The sequence below is a fragment of the Podarcis tiliguerta genome (genome assembly GCF_965153285.1).
Source record: "Podarcis tiliguerta genome assembly, chromosome: 3".
Taxonomy (NCBI): domain Eukaryota; kingdom Metazoa; phylum Chordata; class Lepidosauria; order Squamata; family Lacertidae; genus Podarcis; species Podarcis tiliguerta.
This window is the reverse complement of record NC_139536.1, coordinates 85024471-85049069: the sequence shown is the minus strand read 5'-3', so window position 1 is coordinate 85049069 and position 24599 is coordinate 85024471. Positions and strand designations below refer to the sequence as shown.

The 24599-nt window shown below is 40.2% G+C and overlaps 1 protein-coding gene across 6 annotated transcripts in view; it reads right to left on the bottom strand.

The window, feature by feature from the left end:
• EYS (eyes shut homolog) overlaps window positions 1-24599 on the bottom strand; it is a 456551-nt gene that overhangs the window by 412378 nt on the left and 19574 nt on the right. For all 6 annotated transcript variants that reach the window (XM_083431300.1, XM_083431295.1, XM_083431298.1 and 3 more), the window contains 5 exons: window positions 23231-23353; window positions 19778-19891; window positions 18195-18308; window positions 16322-16435; window positions 1777-1974 (listed from right to left, as the gene is read on the bottom strand). In XM_083431300.1, coding sequence (XP_083287426.1) covers window positions 1777-1974; window positions 16322-16435; window positions 18195-18308; window positions 19778-19891; window positions 23231-23353 — 663 coding nt within the window. The remainder of the gene's footprint in view (window positions 1-1776; window positions 1975-16321; window positions 16436-18194; window positions 18309-19777; window positions 19892-23230; window positions 23354-24599) is intronic.

Sequence of the window (24599 nt, the reverse complement as noted above, 5' to 3'; positions counted from 1 at the left end):
TGTCCGTAGACAGCTTCCGGGTCATGTGGCCAGCATGACTAAGCCGCTTCTGGTGAACCAGAGCAGCATACAGAAATGCCATTTACCTTCCTGCTGGAGTGCTACCTATTTATCTACTTGCACTTTGACGTGCTTTCGAACTGCTAGGTTGGCAGGAGCAGGGACCGAGCAATGGGAGCTCATCCCGTCACGGGGATTCAAACCGCCAACCTTCTGATCACCAAGTCCTAGGCTCTGTGGTTTAACCCACAGCCTCACAAACTCTAAACCTATAACCACAAGACCATTAGCAGTTGTGGCTCTGCTACAATGATGGTATGACATCATACTACTAGCAAAGCCTCTTCACCAAAAAATTAAGACACAGTCATGGAGGAGTGAAGTGTGGCTGTACCCAAACCAATTCTATAAATGGTGGGACTTCACCACCATCAAAGGCAAAGCCTTTATCAGGCAAGGAGGACATCAATTCTTCCATCCAAACAAGAGAAGCAGTTGGGGAATTTAGAAGTTCACATCCCCTTTGACTGGTGCCTGTGAATTGCTTTCTGGGCCTAGTTCACTGACAACCCGTCTGTACCATGTCAGAAATGGGCAGATGACTCAGCCATGAGTTTAGCCATTACAAATGTTTCTGTGGTTCTCTTTACTCTTTTTCCACAGAATTCGCAACAGAATTGGCACTCCATCTACAGTATTTAAGACCCATAGAGGAAGAGAAACAATGGCTAAGTTACTGACCAAGGGCAGATTTATGGAGCACTGTACTAAAATGCCTAGGGAATGTAAAGTATGGATACCTTTGAATCTATGGTTAGAGTTTACAGAACAGTGACTGATGCTTCTGACAACATTATTGCTTATAATATAATTGATTTGGGATAAGGTTTTGGAAGATTCTGAGGACATACAGACATGCTGTTCCTCTTTAAGTAAGCAATTCTAAACAATAACCTAACATCTTAGTCCACTGTCTGCCTCTGGCTGAACAACTACAGTATAATAAACTGCCTTAATTCTGTTGATTTTGATGGCACTAAATTATCCAAAAATTCTACTACTTTGATCTAATGCGAACTTGTGTCTTACCATTGCAAGTGTTTCAGGACATTATAAAACTCTATTCAGCAGAACACTTTTTTCCATTTCCAATCAGTCCATGAAGTGAAATATACAAAGTATACTGCCCTTAAGATTTGGCTTTCCCTTGCTTGTTCCCATAATGAAGATTTAACGGTAGTACTTATAATCTTTCCATTTCTTTAAAAAATGTGAGAGCTGAAATGCACACGAGGACCGAAACTCTGGTAAACAATAGTACAGGGCTTTTTCTCTCTCCATCCCCACTGGACAAGCACCCTGCTTTTCATCAGCCCTGGTCTCATTTTAATGCAATATTCAAACCTATTTGTTAAACTCACTGCAAATAGTGCCTCCTTGCTCAGAGGAGCTGTTTCTGAGCACCTGAAAATTACCCAACATCAAATATATTGCACAAAAGGCATTTGGGCTAATTGAAGCATCGGATGAGACAACTTAAAAAAAAAAAAATCATCTCATTAGAATTTCTCATTAGCTTCAATGGTGACCTCTGGAAAGATAAACCTCTGTGCCAGGAAATGAGACATCTTGGCAAAGTCCCTTTCTTTCAGGAATAGGATGCAAAGTTGTTTCCAGGGCACACGTACTGGAGAGCGTTATCTGCTGATCTCCCTGAAACGTCTCAAATGCAGCTGCGAGGGTTGCACGAAAAGGAGAAACAAATGCCAAACTCACCATCGTAGCAATATCCATGGAAGCAAGGGTTGGAGCTGCACTCGTTGACGTTGATCTCACAGCGTGGGCCTTCAAAGCCCTTCAGACACTGGCACCGGAATCCAAGGGGAAAGGCAGCCAAGTCCGTCTCTTTCAGACACACTGCTCCGTTCTCACAGGGATTCCCTCCCTCACAGGGCCTGAATTCACAATTAAAACCTGGAATGAAAGGAAGACAAAAGTTGGCACCGTTTAACTAATACACTGGTTGTTACCTATCCTGTGCTGTATTGTATCCTAAGTTAACTAATTAAAGATACTTGGCACAAAATCTTTTCTAATCCTTTTATCTCCCCCTCCTCATGCAAAAAATAAAATAAAATACAAATCCGGAAATTTCTTTGCTCTTCAGTTTTAGAAACAAGAAAGTAATCCTTTTCTCTGTAGATGTACGGGTTGTTGTTTTTTAAATCTGATAAACAAACATTTAAACAGTGTCACAAACCAAGGCGCGCATTCCCATAGAAAGTAATGCAAAACAGATTAGTTTGTTCCAGACTTTTAAAAACAACCCCTAAAACAGCAATTTAACATGAATTTTACTATCTAACAAGACCATTGATCCATAAAATGACAGCAATAATCAATGTACTGTACTATAAAATAAACAAGACAGTGTTTGTAGTCACAAAAACAAATTAACCAAAAAAGGCTCAAAAAGAAAAACGCAAAAACAAAAGCACCAAATACAGTGGTACCTTGGTTCTCAAACTTAATCCATTCTGAAATGTTTGAAAACCAAGGCGCGACTTCTGATTGGTGCAGGCGCCCCAGAAACAATAGCCGACAGCCGTATCAGATGTTTGACTTCCGAAAAACATTCGAAAACCAGAACACTTACTTCTGGGTTTTCAGCATTTGAGAACCAAGGCGTTTGACTAGCAAGGTGTTTGAGAACCAAGGTACCACTATATGTCACATAGCCTGAGCAGTGTCTGTAACTCAGGAATGATGTACGTCCTTCTCCATTGGTTGTGTGTGTGGCTTTTGGACCCAATAATCTGATTGGCTCAGAAAGATACTTTGCCAAATTCCAACGTTTTCCTATGAGTAGAGTTTATGTACTTGAAATAGAGTTTATGTAATTGAAATTAATTTGCTGCTGAAACATGTATTTGCCTGTGTCTTAAAACATTATGGTTATCAACAATATTGAGAGAACGGTCTCACCATCCCTATGTGAAAGGTATTCCATTAAAGGAATCCAGGGACTCAACTTGGTTTGGTCAACCCCCGAGAGGTGATTGTGCCCGTGCCTGAGTCCAGGGGAGCATCTGGGGAGTGAACAGAGTCTGTTCGCGGGCTTTTCACCTACCCAGATGTTCATCCTTGGCTGACCTATGCTGGAGCCCTGGGTCAGCGCTACCTGCAAGGGTGTAGGGAGCTAGTCGAACCGGAGCCTATGCAACCACTCACTTTTCAGTAATCAATAAAGCTGTAGCCTAAATTCTGCCAAAAACCAAAACTAAAATTTGAGTCAAATGTGTTTTTATTTAGGGGGGAGGTCTTTGGGTCTGAACACACAATGGAATAATCATGAACAAGATGTCTTTCATTCAGTGCTAATTCACCTATAATACCTATTTTCGTATCTGTAGAGATTGTAATTCATTTTACCCTCTCCTAGAGCTATGTTCACCCTTCATTTTAGCTGGACCATTTTTCTTTAACAAGTGCATCTCAAGGTGGTTATAATACAATATACAATTAAAATAATCAAATACTACCAAGCAGACAAAAAATTATTGATCTTTTATAGCGTTAGACGCCAATAGCCACCGTGAATAGAAAGGTTTTCATCATTTTTCTGAAATTGTACTGATCTTGGTATATGTCTTATTTCTGGGGGAAGGCTACTCTAGAGAGTCGGTGCTACCACAAAAAAGGCCCCTTTCCTGGACATCACCAGATGGACACAACCAGGTGGGGCTACATTAATGACCTTATTGACTGCATAGATCTGTTTAGAAGGTTTTCCTTCACATAATCTGGCTCCAAGTTGTTTAGAGTAGCATTGCCTTTAAACAATGGTGTTTTATGTCCTCAGACACTGTCACCAGTCAATAACCTAGCCACCACATTGTGTATGAGCTATAGTTTCCTGAGGACACAATATGCAGATTTTAGTGACTATGTAAGTCAGACAATATTGAATATATTTTAATATACAAACCTACATAGTTCTGCCTACCTGTGGAGTCCCCCTGAGTAAGCAGACACAATTGAATTATTTTTGTATATCCCCTCTGTGCTCCAAACTTAAACAATTGAGGCCACTCAAGTTCAGTGTTAGATGGAAACATCGTGCCTCACAAGACAAAGGAATTTAGAGATACATGGTTATACCCACTAGGATATGAACTACAATAAAGACTGATATTTCAAGGGAAATGAAAGTAAAAGCTCTAATGAGATATGTCTCAAAACTTCAGTTTTCCCGCAGCTTTTTTATTGTACTTCTATCTTTAAAAAAAGAATCCTCAGCATCTCTGTGATTTATGAGTTACATGAAATAAGTAAATTAGATTTTCACTTTAGTCAGAAAGCATAATGCAATAGAAAAAAAAATGAAGAATCAAAGCACTCCTGGTGGATAAAAACCTAATTAAAAAGAAGCTGACACACTCCCTGGTGAACTCTGTTTGTTATTATTTAGCAAAATAATTTTAATAGGGAAAAAAGTTAATGCTGCCAAATCTCTAGGTACTACTTATTACCGGAATACTATTATCTTCATGTTCAATATTATCTCATATGATGCTTCTGTGAGACATTTTTCCCTTGTTTTATTACCTTTTATCACTTTTAAGGCTCCATCTGTACTATAAACTAAATGTGTTTTAGCATTATTGCCACGGGTTTCCCTCAAGGAAGTCTGGGACGTGTAGTTTTATGATGGCACTTCTTAGATTCCTTGTTAGCAGCTCCATGTCTCCCGACAGAAATACAATGTTTAGGATTTTTAGGGTGGGGTTCATGAGACATACACCTTTTAAAGTTCCTAGCAGATCCATGCTATAGGGAGAAGGTAGGGAACCTGCTGAATTCAGCCCCTGCAAGTATGGCTAATGGACAGGGATAATGGGAGTTGTAGTCCAGTGTCACCTGTGTTCTCTTTTCCTCCCCTAGGGAATCACTTCCCAAAATACTACAAATACCACTGCTGAACCTTATGTTTTGAAGAAAAGATACTATTCTCACATAACATTGGTGTCCCCCCCCCCCCATGCAGTGTCCTGCTTATAGATTAGAGGTTGAGAGTTTATATTTGTTATGAGTTGAAGGCTGAAGAGCTTTCTCTGCAAAGGCATCCCACTTGTGGAGCACACAGTTCCCTTCCTTCCAGGATTCTAGGTCTTTAGACAAGCCTTCTCAGTATGTTGGGCACTATATGGTATCTGGATGTGCCAATATGTTTCTAACTGTATTTTATTGTTTTATTGTACTTTATGCACTGGTGACCCGCCCTGCTGATCATTTGTGCAAGATATAAATCCCATAAATATATGTAATTACCTGGCTGAAAGATCTGCTTCTTGCATATCAATTACTGTAGTGGGGCGACAAACCAATTACGTCATCCATCCAAGGAAATAGATGGATCCAATTAGCTTCCAGAACTAAGAGATTAACCCCACAACCCTATACATGCCAACAACACAAGTAAGTCCCATTGAGGACAATGAGACATACTTCCTAGTAAGTGCATACACAGAAGTAGGGAACCTATGTGGCCCTCTAGCTGTTCCTCAACTATAGTGCTTATCACCTGTGGTCATGCTGGCTGCAGCTGATGGGAGTTTGAGTCCAAAAACATCTGGAGGGTCAAAGATGTTCCCCACTGCTGGTGTATAGGACTGCAGTGTCCAGAAGGACTTTAAAAAATCAACATGGGGTATAGGAGGCAGTGCTGGCCTGGTAGTAGAAGCCGAATAATCCTACTTTACTTGTATAGAAGAAAACAAGACTTTCATGCTCATATACCATAAGCAAAGAAATTATAGCCCTCAAGGAACAGAATGAAGACCAACATGTGCAGCCATGACCAACCTCTAAAATCCTCTTGCAGCTTTCTACATTATAGGCCTGCAGTTAATATGCCTATCTAAATGTTTTTGCCCCTTTCCCCCACTTAATCAAAGCTTGTTCAGCACTGCAATTTCCCCACACCCACAGTTCCTTGCCTTATGATTTTGACAGGCTGCTTGGCCTCCTTTAATCTTCAGTCTTATCAGACTGTCAAACTCTTAAGCTTTTTAAAATCAACAGCTGAAGACCGCATACTATTCTGAAGGCTCACATATAGTAATTTATATTTCCCCCCTGACCTTCATGCTTATTTCATTCTCCTCAGGGGAGGGAAATATGAAGTAGCATAGAGCTATGTTAATAATGGTAGCTTAAGAACTTTCTTCTTCTTTTTCTTCAAAAAAGTAGAATAACAGATTCTGCCTCTATTGTGTATAATAATATTATACCTCGCACAGTTCATAATTACACCTACTTTGTTTTATTTGCAATGTATATGTGTAAGAGATTATCCAGGGGTCAAATGACTGTTCTGTGATAGTACTGGGGAACGAGAAAACCCCCGATGCTATTAGGTGATTGAATTAGTGAAGTATCAAAAACAGCAGGACTCAAATTGCTATCAACCGCTGCTGTACAGTCTTAACTGGAAGCAGATGCTTGTTCTAAGGAAACCAGATGACATTTGCCACAAACAGCAATAATAAATGCTTAGTATTCACAGAAATGGTAAACCTTTGCCTGGGCTATACAGTGGTACCTCGGGTTAAGAACTTAATTTGTTCCAAAGGTCCGTTCTTAACCTGAAACCATTCTTAACCTGAGGACCACTTTAACTAATGGGGCCTCCCACTGCTGCCGTGCAATTTCTGTCCTCATCCTGAGGTAAAGTTCTTAATCTGAGGTACTACTTCCAGGATAGCGGAGTCTGTAACCCGAAGTGTTTGTAACCCAAGGTGTTTGTATCCTGAGGTGTTTGTAACATGAAGTACCACTGTACAACTTTAGATTTTAGGTGGGGGTCACATGAAGAGACACTCCCCTATACAGCCTCATCATCGCTATGTGCCTTTAAGAATGAGTTTATTAGGGAGAAGCATTCTAGACTGTTTCTCCTGATACACTAGTTTTTGTGCACAGGGATATTTCTTGTACGTAGGAACATTCAGCATGGCTTAAGGTCCTGCACACATACCTCCAATATACAAAAAGGGTATCCAAGTGCTGGTTCTCAGTGTCTTCAGGATCAGATCAGTGAGGCGAGCTGCCTCAAAGTCCCTTTAGGACCTGCTTCTTTGTGAGGAAGAGGAGTGGACACTTGAAGTCAATTCTGGGGGCCCTTTTAATTTTTTCCCCTTCTAAAAGATGTTGCCATTCAGCTCTGCCCAGCAGCCGTTCCTGTACTGGCCTGATAAAGTAAAAGTGGAAAGAAAGCTGGGCAGCCAGCGATAACCTGTCCACCTTTTCTTCTAGCTTGTGCTCTGCTGAAGAACTGCTTGGGGTTGTTTCTAGTCCCAGAAAAACTTCCTTCTTCTTTTTTTGGAGCTTCAAACACAGTAGTCAGTGCACAGCTTCCTGCGTGTGGTTTTGGCTCTCTGAAATGGAGCCAAGGGGGGTGGGAATCATAATCCTTGGCAGGGGGTCTTGCGGGGTTGGGAAGGCCCTGTGTCAGCTGTTTCCAAAGAGATCTGAGCACCAAAGCAATCAAGAGCGAAGGGTAAACAGCTGATCTCGTTCCTGCTGTGCAGTGACCCTGTATGAGTCAGCTTCACAGAGCTTCTTTTAAAAAATATGATGTTCCCTGAACTACGTCTCTGTGGGGAATTTCTGCAGTGCACCCAAAATGACAGACACTGTCACTTCCCTCTTTACTCTGCTTGCATCAAGTGCTGTAATTTCTCCTGCAACTGTTTGTTTTTAAAGCACTATCTTTATCAATCCACCAGCACTAACACATGGCAAAAGGACTGACTATCCCTGGGAATTTTCACCAGATAACACTGGGAATACTTCACAGATTCAATTAAATACATCCCCCCCCCTATATGTGTACATGTCAAGCACACATACACACAAATACATAAACGCATCTGTAAGTATGTCCCAGCACACACAATGTGGCATTTCTCTTCACGAGAAATCAGAAAATTTGGTGTCCAAGGACAGTCATAAAAAGAAACGTTTCCGGAACAGAATACATTGACCAAATACGTGTGTGAAATTTCACAACTTCAGATACGCTCCCGCTTGCATGACAGAGTAAGCTATGCAAAACTGTCACTGAACAGAAGTGTTGCCTTTTTTATTTTTAAGTGTTAACTGTCATAAAAGCTCTTTTAGTTTTTCTTCAGGGAGAGTGGCATTTAAAGTCACTTTCCATTTATATTTTCTCCAGTGGCCAAGGTTGGGGTGGGGTGGCAGGGAATATAAATCATATTTTTGTACAATTTAAAAATAGCAGCAAACTTCAGCAAAGGAACATTCCCCCTCCCCCATTTCCCAAATGTCCCCCATGTTTGCACTCCATCATGTCTGGTATCACAATAGTTGTGTCCCCACACCTCCCATTTTCTGTTCCCGTCACTGCATTTCTAATAACAAAGCTAAAAGGTTTTTCAAGGTTACTGTGAATCACCTCAAGGTTTTATGGGGGGGGGGGAAATCTAATGAAAATTATTGCGTGGGATTTTTTCCTGCCTATTACAATGCCACTGAAAGATGTTGACTAATGTAACACACAGCTGAGACTTTGTAACTACTTGAAGACAGGGCTGTGATTTGTGAGGAAAAGCATTGACTTTCCCAATGATGGGCTATTAGCACCTCTAAAGCAAATGACCACAATTATTTCTATTTGTCCGCATATAAGAAATCTACATCATAATTTCTAATCAATCTCCATTTCAGCCTAGTAGCTTTAAATAATGGGTTTTCTGGAATGCATCACTGATACTATGCTCATGAGAACTGTAGGAAATAAGAGTCAAAACATGTAAGGTAGAATTTTATTTGTTTTGATGTGAAATTTTCAAACTAAATACTAGAAAAAAGCCCTTACAATTTGCTTTTTATAACTTTGGCTGAATATTGTAAAATGATTTCTGATGACTTTGACAAAGGCTAAATTCAGCTTTAAACTTGCTACCAGTTGCATCCATTGGATGGTTTGTTCTATTAATGCTGTGCCAAAACCATTCTCTAATTTCTTTAATGTTTTCTTTTGTGCCTTTTCTTATCACGTGCCCCTGCACTTCTAGTGCCTAGTTTTTCCCCTCCTTGATTTGGACGATCATAAACGCTTCCCCCCATCCTTGGTGGGGGTGTGTGATTTAGTCTGGATACTGTTGTCAGCTTTCCTCCCCCAAATCAGTTTAAAAGCAGCTGTGCCACCTTTTTATTTTAAGTGCCAACAGTCTGTTTCCATCCCTAGTTCAGGTGGAGCCTATTCTTTTTGTACAGGCCTTGCTTGTACCAAAATTTCCTCAGTGTCTAACAAACCCAAACCCCCTCCTCTTCCTCCTCTCATTCACTCAGCTGTGACTGTCTAGCCTGGAACAGACAGTATTTCAGAAAAATCTTCCTTGAATTTCATGGCTTTCCTCCTACCTAGCAACTTAAATTTTACTTCCCAAACCACACGAAAATATGTCCCCATATTAGTGGTGCCAACATGAACCTCAACTACAGACTCTTCTCCAGTGCTATCTACCAGACTGCTTAGACTATTTGTGACATCTGCAATCATTGCACCAGGAAGGCAGTCTGCATGCACATCACAAACCAAGTTATCCAAAGATTCGCTCACTACTAGGAGACACTCACTCCTGTTTCCTCAACACAGGAGGGTAATGTTATAATGTAAACAGTCGCCCCTAATTCAGGACCCACTGTTGAGTGCACATTCCTTCAAGTAAGCAGAAGGCGCTTTGGATCAAAAAACTGCTCCTTGCAATTAATTTTTCAAAGCATATCCAGTCACCATAAAAATATGTGTTTGGAATCAGGGAAGCCCTAAAATATTCCATGGAAAGGGCATTTTTGCCATGTTTCATGGTGGATATCAAGATGAGTGAGGAACATGAGCTCCCTTCCTCCCTCCCCTCAAAAAACCTGTGGTTGGAAAAAGCAGCTCTTAGCACCTTCAGCACAGACCCTGGAGAGTCACAAATCAATAACATTAACAAGGCCATGCAGTCATGCCAAATACAAACAGGACACACTCTTTGACACCATGCAGAAAGAACAGAAATTGTATGCCATACCTGCGTAAAGTTCTGGGGGTGGGGGGAGGGGAAAAAACAGATGCGAAATACCAGATTATTCCAAGAAACAAACATGTCTGAAGAAAATCTCTCTTTCTCTGTATAATGAAGCAAGTTTGCTCCACTTGCTTATTATTACATGTTTCATAGTGTTTCTTTAAGAGACAGTTTACAGTATGAGAGTGTTTGGGTCAAACTGAGAGTACAGCGTACATATTTAGAGACGGACTTAAGCTAGTCATGTCTGGTGAGTTCTCTGAGTCCGCTCTGAGCACGATTTGGTCAGATACCATCCATCATTAAGAATAAACTGACAAGGCCCCACATCCTGTAAAATCCATGGTCACTAATCCAGGATAGCCATTTCTCCCAATCAAACTGTGAACTGAACTTTACTGATGAATATTTGGAAGATGCACATATAGATTCATTAGGAAAGCAGAAATCTCAAGAGTTGCTGTGATATATATATATATAATACATTGTGTGTTTATTCTTAGGATGCCATTAAAATATATAATGGCTTGAATTTAGAATCAATGCAGAAATGGCACTGATATGTATTCACACACGTACCGGTTTGTAATCCAATTTGTTGTAACATGGAGTTTCTTTTAAGAAACTGGATGAGCAAATGCCTCAGAACTACATCTACACTGAAGTCTACCTTATGATAACAGCCTATATTGTTAATAATTATTATATTGCTAATAGTTTAGATATCACAGGGTTCTCCCCTATGGGCACTTCTCATGTATGCAAACACTTTGCATAATTCACACTTTGCAAAATTCACTTAATGTTGCTTTCATCAAAATGGAAGTCTGTATTCTCCCCATCTCCCAATTTAATCCAAGAAAAGTCCTATGGCTGGTTGGCAACTGATTTGTTCCGGATCTTCACTTGCACAACAGAACTTGTGTCCCTCCTTTCTCCAGGCGCACCCCATTCTCTCCATAAATATTCTCCAGTGGGTTGGAGGGAGACCCATAATAGGTTTCAGGGAATGCACAAGATATGGAGGGGGGAGTTATGTTGTGTAAGCAGAAATTCTTGAACTGATGAAACAAAAATTAGATTATTATTATTATTTTAAAAAAACTATTGTCAATGACCTGTTTGCAACCCATTTAAAATATTAAGCCCCCCTCTGGAAACATCCAAAGCGTGCATTTTGTTGTTGTTTCACCAGTATCATAAAATGATATTGGGCCCACCATAAGCTTATTACATCACTTGTTAACTAGCCCTAATAGTTTCACTATGTTACACTGCCCTGAAAGGTCGGTCCTTAAAAATGTTGGCCATTATTAGAATTAATTTGGAGCTCCCAGTAGGGGTGTTTGACTGCTTTTCTCTCAAATATCAACTAGGGAACCCAATACATTCAGGAAACATTAGCTGGGTTAATGGAACAGCATCTTGGTGATCAAGGTGAGAGAGAGAGGACTGAATTCATTATCATTACTATGTCACATTTTCCCAGAAATGGGGGGGGGGGGTATGTGGCCCTTCAGATGTTTTTGGACTACAACTGCCACTATCCCCAGCAGTCCTGACTAGGGCTGATGGGAACTGTACTCCAACAACACCTGGAGGGCTTCTCTGTGCCTGCCATTTGTTAATTAAATGATATAACCAGCTGATGTTTTCCTATCTTTTTTTGACTGAAGGTACATCAGAGCCACGTTCATGGACGACAAATCCTGTATGAAGGGCAAGACGGATATAGCCACCTGGGAATCTTAGCTTAACTTTTCTTAAAAACCAGGGTTTATTTCACATTAACATGCATGGACCAATTTTATATAAAAATATTGGAGTCCCTGTGTGGATATTTGATCCTCCTTGTAACTCATGGTCCCTGTTGTCCTTCAGCCTTATGACCACCCCAATTTTACACGCTTTCAACCTTGGCTGAAGTACTTTGTGAGAGCCCAAAGGTTACGAAGATGGTAAATAAGAAATCAAAATGCCCATGAACAGATTTTGGCATGTCTGTTCTTGACAAATCAGGCCTGGGTCATGGCAAATTTCAGCAGTGCGATTGAAGTTATGTCATGCTTAGGACCTGAAGACTATTCAACAGACATAGACAAACTCGACCCTCCAGATGTTTTGGGACTACAATTCCCATCATCCCTGACCACTGGTCCTGTTAGCTAGGGATGATGGGAGTTGTAGGCCAAAAACATCTGGAGGGCCGAGTTTGCCTATGCCTGCTATTCAACATCCAAATGGATTTAACAGAATCATTTGGTGATGCTGCACCAAGACCTGCAGCAACCAGAGATAAAGTGTTTTAAATTGGGAGATATTGCTTTCATATTTCAGGAGAGTCTCAGATCTGAGAGATATTTGTGTTATGATAGCTGCAACTCTCCATTGAGCCATATCACAAAATGTGTAGTCTGTGATCACTGAAAGCTAATTGTTCATCTGGTCCATTATCTTTACTCTCCTGTCTCGCCTCTGTCACGAGCACTTAAAAACCTTTTACTTATAATCCAATTTCTAATTACCACCACCCATAATAGTCTCCTATACTGAAAACTCTTATTATTATTCTAGTTATTCTCCATTTTCCCCTCTGAGCTGCTCTTGTTGACTTACCTTTTTTTTACAAAATGTTTAATGGTCAATTACAATTTCAGCTTTAATCTTATTTGGTATATATTTGGGGACATGCCATTGGGGCTGCAACAAACAGGAACACATTGTCTTTTAATTGAAGCACAGCAAAAAATAAATAAATGACTGAGTCACGAAACATTTTGGATCAAAGAACAGTTTTCTTTGTCTGACATCATGGAAATAATTAAAAGAATATTACCTCAAATCACTCAAGCATTCTGCACTTGTTGAATGTTAAAGAATACTGTACTAGGCTGTATTCAGACATGAACATGCTATGAATCTTTGTCTCCTTTCAGCAACCAAAATGGCTAATAGAACAGAAAAATTGTTCCATGTGCCTTACATAGAGCAAATATATATATATATATATATATATATATATATAACCATTTTTTAAACCAATTTTTACTCAATTTTACCATACCCCAGATCTACTGGATTTGCTGATACATTAGTCATGTACTTTTCATTTCATACTTGATGCTGTATTCTTCTTCTTAAACCCAACTGTGGCTTTGTATCCATTTGCTGCCATACCTGTGTGGGATAGCCAGCCTCATATAACCATCATGCTTAAGTCTAATTAATACATGAAGAAGTTAGTGCCCCAGAGTAAGCTGTTCTGCCAGGCTTAGCTATGCCTCCTTCCCCTCACCTTTGGAGGAACTAGGTAATCAGGCCTATTGTTCTCGCCCAGTCTGCTTGAAAAGCTCAACATGTGAAGAGGTAACCTGGTTGCTCAGGCTTAGCTGCATGGCTCTAACAAGCCTGTCTTGAGTTTCTATACAAATAATTTAAGCACTTTCACCAATTTACAGCTAAGCCAAATTTTACTGCCTGCACAACTTTTCTGACGGGTGTATGGCAAAGTGCATGAACCTGACCTTTGAACAGTTTTTAGGTAAACCATTTTTTAACTTGCCAAACGTGTGGTCTTTTCTTATGCTGGGGGAAGAGGGAAGTTTTGAAATTCACAAGGGCAACTTTAAAAGCCTATATTTCCACACTTTATTTGCTGCATATTTTGTGGTTTTTAAATCTCTGTGGGGGGTTCTCTCACCAAACAGTACTTGCCCCAAATCTGGATCTTGGCATCCAGGAATTCACCTTTCATACTTATTTTTTTTCCTTAAAGGAACAGCCTGGCCATTTGACACATTTTAGTTGCTCAGGACTTCAAAACCTATCACTATTACTAGCTGAAGATCACCAGGTGTTCTGGAGATAAAAGGTGCATTGTGTTTACATCTCTGTGCCATTAGGACTAAGATACTCCTGAATGCATTCGTGTTTTGCATATTCCTTTTTCATGGTGAATTGATTGCATGAGTTAGGCTGACATTGGAGGGGTTTGTTTATGCAGGCCCCAGTTCAAGCTGAATATGCAATGGAGTGGAGCAGTGAGCTCAGTGCTCACTCCTGAGCCCCACTACATATAAAAATTACATGCTGGGGGACTATGCGCACACTGGTGCTGTGCAACTTAAAAAGGCTAGTTATCAAGAGAGCTCTGTCTAATGGAGAAAAAGTGAAGCAATTTTGAGTTTGGGGGGAAGGTGGACAGACAGAAAACCAATGCATAGACAAGAAAACTGAGATAATGGAAGATTTATAAAATAAGGTCTCTGGAAATAACATCAAGATATCCTTAAAGAAAGAAGCAACAAACGTGAAGGAGAAGAAAAAGAAGTAGAAGCAAGGGTGAGTGGCTTATATCCAGAGTGAGAGAGGCTAATTGCCCCCAAAGGAGGTTCTGAAAATGTGCACAGCTCAATTAGGTAGCCATTGGGTAGGAAAAAATGTACTTATTCCTTTTCTTCTTGTTGTTCAGAAGACTAAAGAAGGTGACAGGTTTATAACCCCATCATTTTCAAGGACATCTTCTTAGCCCTCTCTATAGAAACGATAAACTGTGTTTATACAGATCTCCTTTAGGAAGGGGAAAGCATGGCTGTGCCCAGGCAAAATAAGACAAGGAAGATTCTAAAATTTACAAACCATAGCATTCTGCTTAGATAGGTGAACGTTAAGTTCTTTTATATAGCACAACATAGGACCCTAAAAATAGGTACAACCAGGGCTTTTTTTCAGCCAGAACTCAGTTCCGGCACCTCTCAGGAGGGTCTCATTGCCACTATAAGAGAACAAGCGAAGTGTTTGTGGTGAGTTCCAGCACCTGTTTTCCTAGAAAAACAGCACTGGGTACAACCTCCTGATCTATGGTTAGGTGTGCTTTGTTCTCCAACTCTCAACAGGGGCTATGTGTTGCACCCAAAGGAACTTGTAAAGGCACTTTCATTTGGGCAAGGTAGCCCCCAATGATTTCCCCTGCTCCACCCTCGGTGTCCCATTCCAGGCCTTTTCTTAGTGCCCCCCCCAAAAAAAAACTAAAGAGAGTTTGATTGGTACATATGAGTGCAGTGGAAAGGAGGGGAAAAGAAAGCTCAGTTGTACAAGCAGGTTATGGGGCATGCAGCATTGGCTACATTCACATCATACATTTAAAGCACTTTAAACAGTCATGACTTCCTCCCAAAGAATTCTGGGAGCTGTAGTTTGTTAAGGGTGCTGAGAGTTGTTAAGAAGTCCCTATTCCCCCCCCCCAAGCTACAATTTCAAGAGTCAATCCCTCTTCACAGGGAACTCTGGAGGGAGGAATAAGTGTCTCCTAAAAACTCTCCCAACCCTTAATAAACTACAACTCCCAGAATTCTTTGGGGACTGTTTAAGTTTAAGCTAGTAGCCATTGATAGCTTTATCCTCCACAAATTTGCCTAATTATTTTTTAAAGCCATCCAACTTGGTCCAGCAGATTTGGTTCTATGTTTTCCCCTTTAAGGCTGAATTTCCACATGTTCAGATTGATGGCGGCAACATCCTACTCATTAGTAAAAATCCGGAAGGGTGTCAACATTTGTCACCTCCTTAAGGAGGTGCCCTGTGTTTATTTTACTGCCTGCTGATTTCATATGATAATTTAAATTGATTTAATTTCATAGTTTTAATTGTATTTTGAAAGTATCGGGAGTTTGTTGGTTAGTCTTTGTTTGATGAAACTGGTGCTATTATAGAACAGGTGTCGTGTCCCCACACTCCAGAAAGGCACAAGGCCAAAAATATGCTAGTCACAACTTTATTAACTTCAACACATAAGGAACTGCAGCAAACGGGATTGCTTAACTCAATCCAAGCAGGCAGGCGGGAGACGGGAGGCTGATAGCAGCTTTGCTCCAGCCTCTCCTGTGCTTCTCCTGAGCACCGCATCACTAAGTTAAATGGCCCATACCTTTCTTCCTTTCAAGAGGCCATGTGCTACCAAGATCCTCTCCTATGTTTCTTATGTTTGTTAGCATCTCTTCTAATAAATAACTGAACTCTTTCAGCAGATGAATAAACAAAGTTTATTTCACATTAGTCACAGCCTCAGAGATAATTGGCTGGTCACTTTTGAAGCTCGCTCTGAGAAAATAAAGGCCTAATAATGCTGCTCAGAAGAGTGAAATGAGTTCAGACAAGTGACAGAAATGCTTTCTAAAGTTAATTATGTTTACTTTCCCTTCTCCCTCGGTGTTCATTACCTTTAAATGGAGTCACACATTGGCAGTAGTAATTACCAGGTTGGTCAATGCAGGTGCCTCCATGCTTGCAAGGAAACGAAGCACATTCATCTATATCAGTTTCACAGTGCATACCTTTGAAAAGATAATTGAAGATGCAGCAATTTACTAAGACAGGCAGGTGTCAATTGATAATTGTTCAATTTGTACCTCAAGATTCCAGATCCATTCCATGCTGAGAATCTCCTCGAAATCAAACAAATAAGAACCTTACACACAGTATATTATTGTCAGCATCTATTTACTTCACACTCTCATGACTTACCGGTACATTCTCTCCTTGAATTATGTTACTTTTTGGTGACATGTGCCTCTATACAGCTCTGCAAATTACTTCTCAGTATTCTGGGAATAAGCCCTTCTGCAACACATTTGACTGGTGAATGGGGAGGATTTAGCTCAAATGTGTAGTGAAGCTGCTTCTTATAGTGAACCCTGGCTCTATTCTGCCAGAGAACAAACTACTGTCTGGCCATTAAGTATGGCCCAAACCAGGCATAGGCAAACTTGGCCCTCCAGATGTTTTGAGACTACAATTCCCATCATCCCTGACCACTGGTCCTGCTATCTAGGGATCATGGGAATTGTAGGCCAAAAACATCTGGAGGGCCGAGTTTGCCTATGCCTGGCCCGAACCATGTATGCTTATGGGAAAAAAATACATAAAGAGCACAGCATGCAAAACTTTGTTTCATTTCAGTCAAGGTTGCAAAGTGCCCTTGTAAGGTACTCAGGGAGCAATAGAGATGAAGATGAGAGGTTGTCATAAAAAGATTATTATTATTAAATTTAAAAAGTATAAAAAAATAGCATTTTGATGGCTAACTGTCCCAGAAATGGAAGGAGGGGAGATAAGGAGTGAGATGGCTTCAGGCCACAGAGGTTACATGGTGTGACTGTTTCAGTTCTTGAAGCCAGCATTCTGTACTAAGGGTTGGATCCAATGTTAGTCTTATTCAGAGTAGGCTCATGGGTATTAATAAGCATGGCAAATTTAGGTTCATTAATTTTCATGGGTACACTTTGCTTAAAACTTAGTTGGATGCAGGATGAGCCCATGATAGCAAGAATCTTCTTTTGGAATCACTTGGGGCGCTACTGTAAAGAACTAGCACTCATCTGGAAGTGCATGTCTGCTAACAAATGAGACTTAGAAGGTCCAGGTAGGTTGAGGAAGACTCAGGGAGCTTTAGAGAAACTCAGAAAACTCATGGAGGTCAATGAGAATAACAAAAGCAAGGGGATGGAGCAGGCTGCCTTGGCCCCTTCCATTCATTTATTAAATCATTTAATATTATTCTAACAAACAGCTTAAACATGCCCAAAGAGTGCTATGGTATTCCTTTGATTCTGTCAGGATCCAGAGCGTTAATTATCTCAGGAGGCCCCAAAGCAGTGTATGGAGGCTGAAGAGACTTCTTTGTCCTTTTCAATAGACAGCTTCTATGGGAAACTTCAAGTGGATTTTATCCTAGCTATCTAGAACTCTCCAACCTTCCTTTCCAGTCAAAATGAAGCTTTTTGAGCCAAGGTGCTCATGAACAAACATACAGAAAGGAGACAGATTAGTGCTCTCTGGCAACAATTATCAAGCACATATTTATCATCCCTTTGCATAGATGTAGTCACGGTCCATTCTAGGCATGGCCCTGCTCATTTTATTTTGGAAAAGTTCACAGATGTGGCTGGCAATCCAGATCATCTGGAATGCAAATGAATGCAAGTTGGGGGAGATAAAGAGAAACAAGAAGGAAGCAGCAGCAAATTAGTCTTAATGAATATCTTGAAGGCTACTCTTCCATAGAAAACTGGATCCATTATGGATGCCACTCACCTGTGAAGCCGGAAAGGCAGACACAGTCATATCCGCCAATAAGGTCTGTACAAGTTGCATTATGGAGACAGGGGTTTGAGTGACATTCATTTATGTCGATTTCACAAAGTGTGCCTATAAAGTAGTGGAAGGAAAGAAGACAATATTTTGCAGCATCCAGACATTTAATCATGACTACGATTTTGTTTTGCATTTCCATGGAAAGCCACTTACTCCTCAGAACTTTCTGTCAGTAACATTATTATACTTTCAACCTGTCGCTCTAAAGCATTATTCAAGATATTTCACTGGTTTACTAAGAAGGCACACAAAGAACAAAGTCTTCACTGACACTGAATTGATTCTCAAGACTCATGGCAGGCAATTTCCTTATCAATTTGTATCAATATAAAGGGAAGAGAAAAGAAATGACACAAATATAATAGACTGCATTTGCCGTGACATGAAGGGAAATCTTCCTTCTGTTCTTGATAAGCTAGTGAATGAATGCTCACCAAAGTAAAAGGAGAAATTTCAAATGTGAAAAACACATTATACCAGTTAAGAACCTGAGAGAGTTCGTGGTATTATATGCTGAGGCATGGGTGGGGAATATTTTGCCTTCCCGATGTTGCTGAACTACAACTCCCAGCAGCCCCAGCAAGCACAGCTGATGACCAGGGATGATAGGAGCTGTAGTTCAGCAACATCTGGCAGGCCAAAGCCCTCAGCCTTGTTTTGGGTGTGTGTTTTAGGACACAGAACTCTTATTATTATTATTGCATTGTATTGAAATTATTATGCAATATTAAGAACAATTTTTTAAAAAACTGACAATTACAAAAACCAGGTGAGTTCTAAAAATATACACCTCAGCACTTCTCAACCTCTGGTACCTCCTTCCTCTCCAATGAAGCATCAATCACCCTCTCATCCCATCCAGTCAACCCACCAATGGCTAGTTCTAAGAAGCCAGGATGGGCAAGGGTCAAAGAGGCAGATGGGTGACCACACAGATTCTCCGTATTCTCAGGCTGCCATAATCTAAACTGATTCAGTATAGGCAGAAGAGACAGTGCTATAGACACCTCCACCAGACCTCTAGCATTTCTTCCTTCAATTAGTATCATTTGTTGATTCCTTTGCTATATCTTCTCTTTCATTCTCAATCTCACGACAGGACAACGGGTGACAACAGAGGTGCTCATACATCTCAAGACCTGAGGCAAGCAATGGGATCAAGCCCAATAGCGACACCCTTCCATATTTAAATAAAGCTAGCATTTGTTTCACATATTTATCAGCAGGAGATAACCAAAGCACTCAACTGAAGTAACCAGGTAACTGAAAGAGCCGCTATTGTTAATTTTTACAGTAATATATTATGATTTGTGAATACAGTTATTTTTAGGATTTGAGATAGATGAAATGATTCTACATTTCTAGCTTTGGATGAAGTTAATGGCACAATCCTATTCCCACTTACTTGAGCAAACACAAAGAGATTTACTTCTGAATTAAACATGCACTGGGATGTGCATAAATCTCCTAGATATGATTATTTGTATCCACTGCATTTTAAAGGCTGACAATTTTCTGGTTACCTTGAAATCCATCAGAACACTGGCAGCTGAAGGCATTAAGCTGTTCGACACACGTAGCACCATTGCGGCAGGGGCCACTTAGGCACTCATCCATTTCTGTCTCACAGTTATTCCCTTGAAATAAGTGAAGAGGACATTTCTGAGAAATTCTTCAAAGGGCAGCGCAAATGGAAACAACAAAATCAAACGTATAAGTGAATACGGGTCTTAATTTCCATGTAGAGGATCCTACCTTTGATGTAAAAGTAACCAACATCAGGCAACATTATCTCATCAAGACGGAACACTCATATTTTCTATACAAATTGCTATAAATTTCTAACTCCTTTTGGTATTCAGTTCTCTGATGGCAATTTGAGGAAATTGGCCATCCCTAAGGGCGTTTGCCACAATGATCCAACAGTATGTCAAAGTCCCCGGTCGATCAACTTGATCTAACATTATGCTGAAGTTCCAGTCTTTAGCCACCCAAAGTTAAGCATATACTTCACTCTCACACAGAGCTCATGCACATGCTTACTTGCAATGCTCTTTACACCTATTGGATAAAAGTCCATAGAGCAAAGCTGCAAAAGTGAACAAGGCTAGATTGGGATTACTGTTTTGATTGCTAGTTTTAATTCTGTTCTGAAGTATTTTAATTGCTGTTTTTAACTAGTTTGCTTTTTTATTCTGTGTTATATAATTATAATTTTAAATGCTGTAAGCTGCCTAGAATCCCAACATGGAAGAAAGGAGAGAGATAAATATATTTAATGAATAATTTAGATATAATACTGTTTAGACTGAGTAGTGCTGAAGCTTAACTGTGTCTATTTTGTTTCGCAAATTTTTTTCTTTCAAGTTCCCCTTAATAAAGCAGAGGAATGATGTATGTTTCTTGAGGTGATCGTAGTGATTTATTGAGCCAAGAAAACATTTGCTTTCAGCAGTTTCTTTCATGGGTAAATGCAGACCCATTAGAGGTATTTAGAATGAAATTCTTTTAGAACCTAGAATTTGAAAATATAAAAGCTTTCCCATTGAAATTAATATTCTAAAAGAAAGATGTTGGTCAATGATAAAAGGAGTAATCACCCCTTAGCAATCTGAAAGTATATTTAAGGTCAGCTCTAAGAGTTGTCATCATGGTGGGCATGACTGCTTACTTCTGTGCAATCAAAGGGAATGGCTCAGCAATTGTCAAGCATTTTAAATCCTAATTTTAATGAGAAAGAATGAAGCATGTGCTTAACTTTCAAATTAGGCTTAAGACTAACAATGTTATTCAATATGTACTTACTCAGGAGTAAATTCTGCTGTAGTCTAACTATATAACTATAACAGTTCTGGACTGCAATACCTCAAGGACTCACCCCTCCATATGAACCTACCCAGACCCTGAGATTCATCTTAAGCCCTTCTTTGTGTGCCCCCTCCACGAGAGGTCCAGAGGGTGGCAACATGAGTATGGCCCTTTTCTGCAGTGGTTCCCCCCTAGGAAGTTCGGGTGGTGCCTTCATTCATTTAGGCCCCAAGAGTAAATCAGCCTGTGCCTGATTAACATCTGATACCCTTTTAAATGTGTCTGGAAGGGAGGATTATTCTTATTTTTATTATGTATTATGTATTTTGTGTTTTTATATTTTATTTTTATGCTGCAAACTGCCCTGAGATGCTTAACCAACTGACCTGTGTGACTATTTCTACAAATATATATATGTGTGTGTGAGTGAGTGAAAATCTACAAATATATATTAAAAAATCACATTGGCTGTCTACTTTAAATGTACACTTTTTGGTGTCATTATGATTTTATTTGGAAGTGGTGAACAATGATTCCACATCTAACAAAAGCCAGGATAATTTGTTTTCTGCCCAAATTCTGATATTGAATTTCCAACATGAACTACAGTGGTACCTCGGGTTACAGAGGCTTCAGGTTACAGACTCCGCTAACCCAGAAACAGTACCTCGGGTTAAGAACTTTGCTTCAGGATGAGAAAAGTAATCGCGCGGCGGAGGCGCAGTGGCAGCGGGAGGCCCCATTAGCTAAAGTGGTACCCCAGGTTAAGAACAGTTTCAGGTTAAGAATGGACCTCCAGAAGAAATTAAGTGCTTAACCAGAGGTACCAGAGTCCTGTTAAAATCACCCTTGTAGTTTTGATTTCCAAGTAGCTACATCCAGCAACCATGTTAGGTTTCACAGCAGCACTTTACAATTTGCAGTAATCAATTATATTGAAGCACAAGTAGACAGTTAAACGAAAACTCCAGTGGCCAGGGATACTAGGTCATGTGGTCCTCCTCCTTGACTTCTGATTGACAGGATAGCAAACTGACACAGGGAAAGGAATGAGTATTATGCATTTCCAGTTACAAGGGAATTGCGAAAGATAATCCTGAAGGCAGAGTGATGGAGAGTGGAGACAAGGAGAATTCTGCTGCAGATATTGCTGTGTCTCCTCTTCCTAATATCCAGGTCAAGCGAAGCCCTGATTAACTGCTGGGTTGAGCTTATCCTCCTATGGTCCTAACCTACCCCCCTTAATCAGTGCATAGATGAATAGACAATTCACATTAAGATCCCATGGGTTATTTTAAAATTCTCATATAATTTTAGCCAATTTCTCATGATGTGCTATGTGTGGTTTGGTACTAGAGAACAAATGCCCGCTCTGTAACAGGGATCTAATTCAGACACCGAGCAAGTCCTCAATCAAAAGGCTGCTGGACTGAGCAACACTTACAATTCATCCAACCAACTCTATGAGCCAAGGGATGCCATCATTTTTATTTGTGAAATTCTTATGGCCCTTTCATAAAGGGACCTCATACAAATTGTAAGGTAAAGGTAAAGGTACCCCTGCCCGTACGGGCCAGTCTTGACAGACTCTAGGGTTGTGCGCTCATCTCACTCTATAGGCCGGGAGCCAGCGCTGTCCGCAGACACTTCTGGGTCACGTGGCCAGCGTGATAAGCTGCATCTGGTGAGCCAGCGCAGCACACGGAACGCCGTTTACCTTCCCGCTAGTAAGCGGTCCCTATTTATCTACTTGCACCCGGGGGTGCTTTCGAACTGCTAGGTTGGCACGCGCTGGGACCGAGCGATGGGAGCGCACTCCACCGCGGGGATTCAAACCGCCGACCTTTCGATCGGCAAGTCCTAGGTGCTGAGGCTTTTACCCACAGCGCCACCTGCGTCCCTATATACAAATTGTAGTGACTATATATTTAAGTCCCACTACATATGTGTTTATGCAGTTAGCACCTTCACATAATCCCTGCTGGTTTAGGAATCCAACAGCAGATTCTCGCATCTTCCCATAAATGATCGTGCAAGAACCACGGGCATATGAAGTGAGCCATGTAGGACCGATAGACAACAAACTGACAAAATAGTAGCTGCTATGCAGCAGTTTGGGGGAAGGGGCCTGCTTAATGAATTTAAAGTATCTTTAGAGCCAAACCTACCTATAAAACCAGGTGCACAGAAACAACGATAACCATCAAATCCATCTTCACAGAGACTGAAAGCGCCACAAGGTCGTGACAAACAGCCACCAATAGTTGTTTCACACAGCTTACCAGTAAAACCTGTTGAACAGAGAAATAAAGTGAATAAGCAAAGATTATTGCAGAAAAGTCTTGTAAATATATATATATATATATATACATATAACTTTTCCACAAGGTAAATAAAAAAACCTATCAACATTATTTCTCGAAGTTTTTAGTTGCAATGCTTTAACAGCATTCCAAAGTTGGTACTCAAGAAAAATAAATGTCAGAGTAATACCCATCATTTTTATGGCCCCCTCCCAATATTAGTGACTAACGTTGCCATTTTCTACATGTCTAATTGGAAGCGAACCCCACTGAGTTCAATGAGGGTTACTTCCAGGTAAGTAGGATGGCAGCAGAAGGATTCTTGACACCTTCATCTTTTGTTTGATATAAAAACATGTATTATGGTGCTTGATTACTTTTTTTTTTAATTTACTAGAAAGCAATTGTTTTGTTTAGGTAGAAAAGTAGCTTGTTCAAATGGACAGAATAAGCTCCTCAATTTAAATCAAGAATCCTTGAAGATATTCTCTAGATCCTGAAGCGATCTGAGAAGTTAGCACAGTCTTATAAAAGATCTGAAATGTACACTTCCAACAGTGCAGTTCTGTATGTGTCTACTCAGAAGTAAGCCCTACCAAGTTTTATGGTACTTATTCACAGGTAAGTGAACATAGCATTGACATTTTGCTTTAATTATTTTCAAAGCAAATGTGCTGACAACTTATTGAGCAATTCTGGCACATCAGAATAGTTTTCTGAGGGAGGAGCGGGGTTAAGAACTCTAACATTAGATGCCAAAAGGCATGCAATTCCTTGAATTCCGGAAAATCTCAACACTGTCACCACTGTCAGCAGCAGAGTTTATTAGCGTTTCAACTTCTGTAAAGAATCTTATTTACAGGGCTACTGTTTGAAGAAGGAAATGTTGATGTAAGCAGAACAAGAATGCGAAAGCTTTGAAAATAAGTGTCCATTACAATTCTGTAAGCACAAGCAAAAACACTGATTTTATACTTGCTCTTGAATGTCATTTCTGTTCTTCGCTTTATTTTTAAACAATACAAGTAACACAAATAACAAGATTGAGAGTGAAAGCGAAACGTTGTGATCAGTATGCCAGGGGAGACTATTAGAGGTGCCTATCAGCACCAATTCAATGAGCTTGGTTGAAAGAACTTCTCTGCAGCCATTTCTGTTGTGTTCCTTAAGTGTCCCTATGTGGACATGTGTCCTTTAAACTCAACACGTCATAATTTAATAATGCTAGCAACCT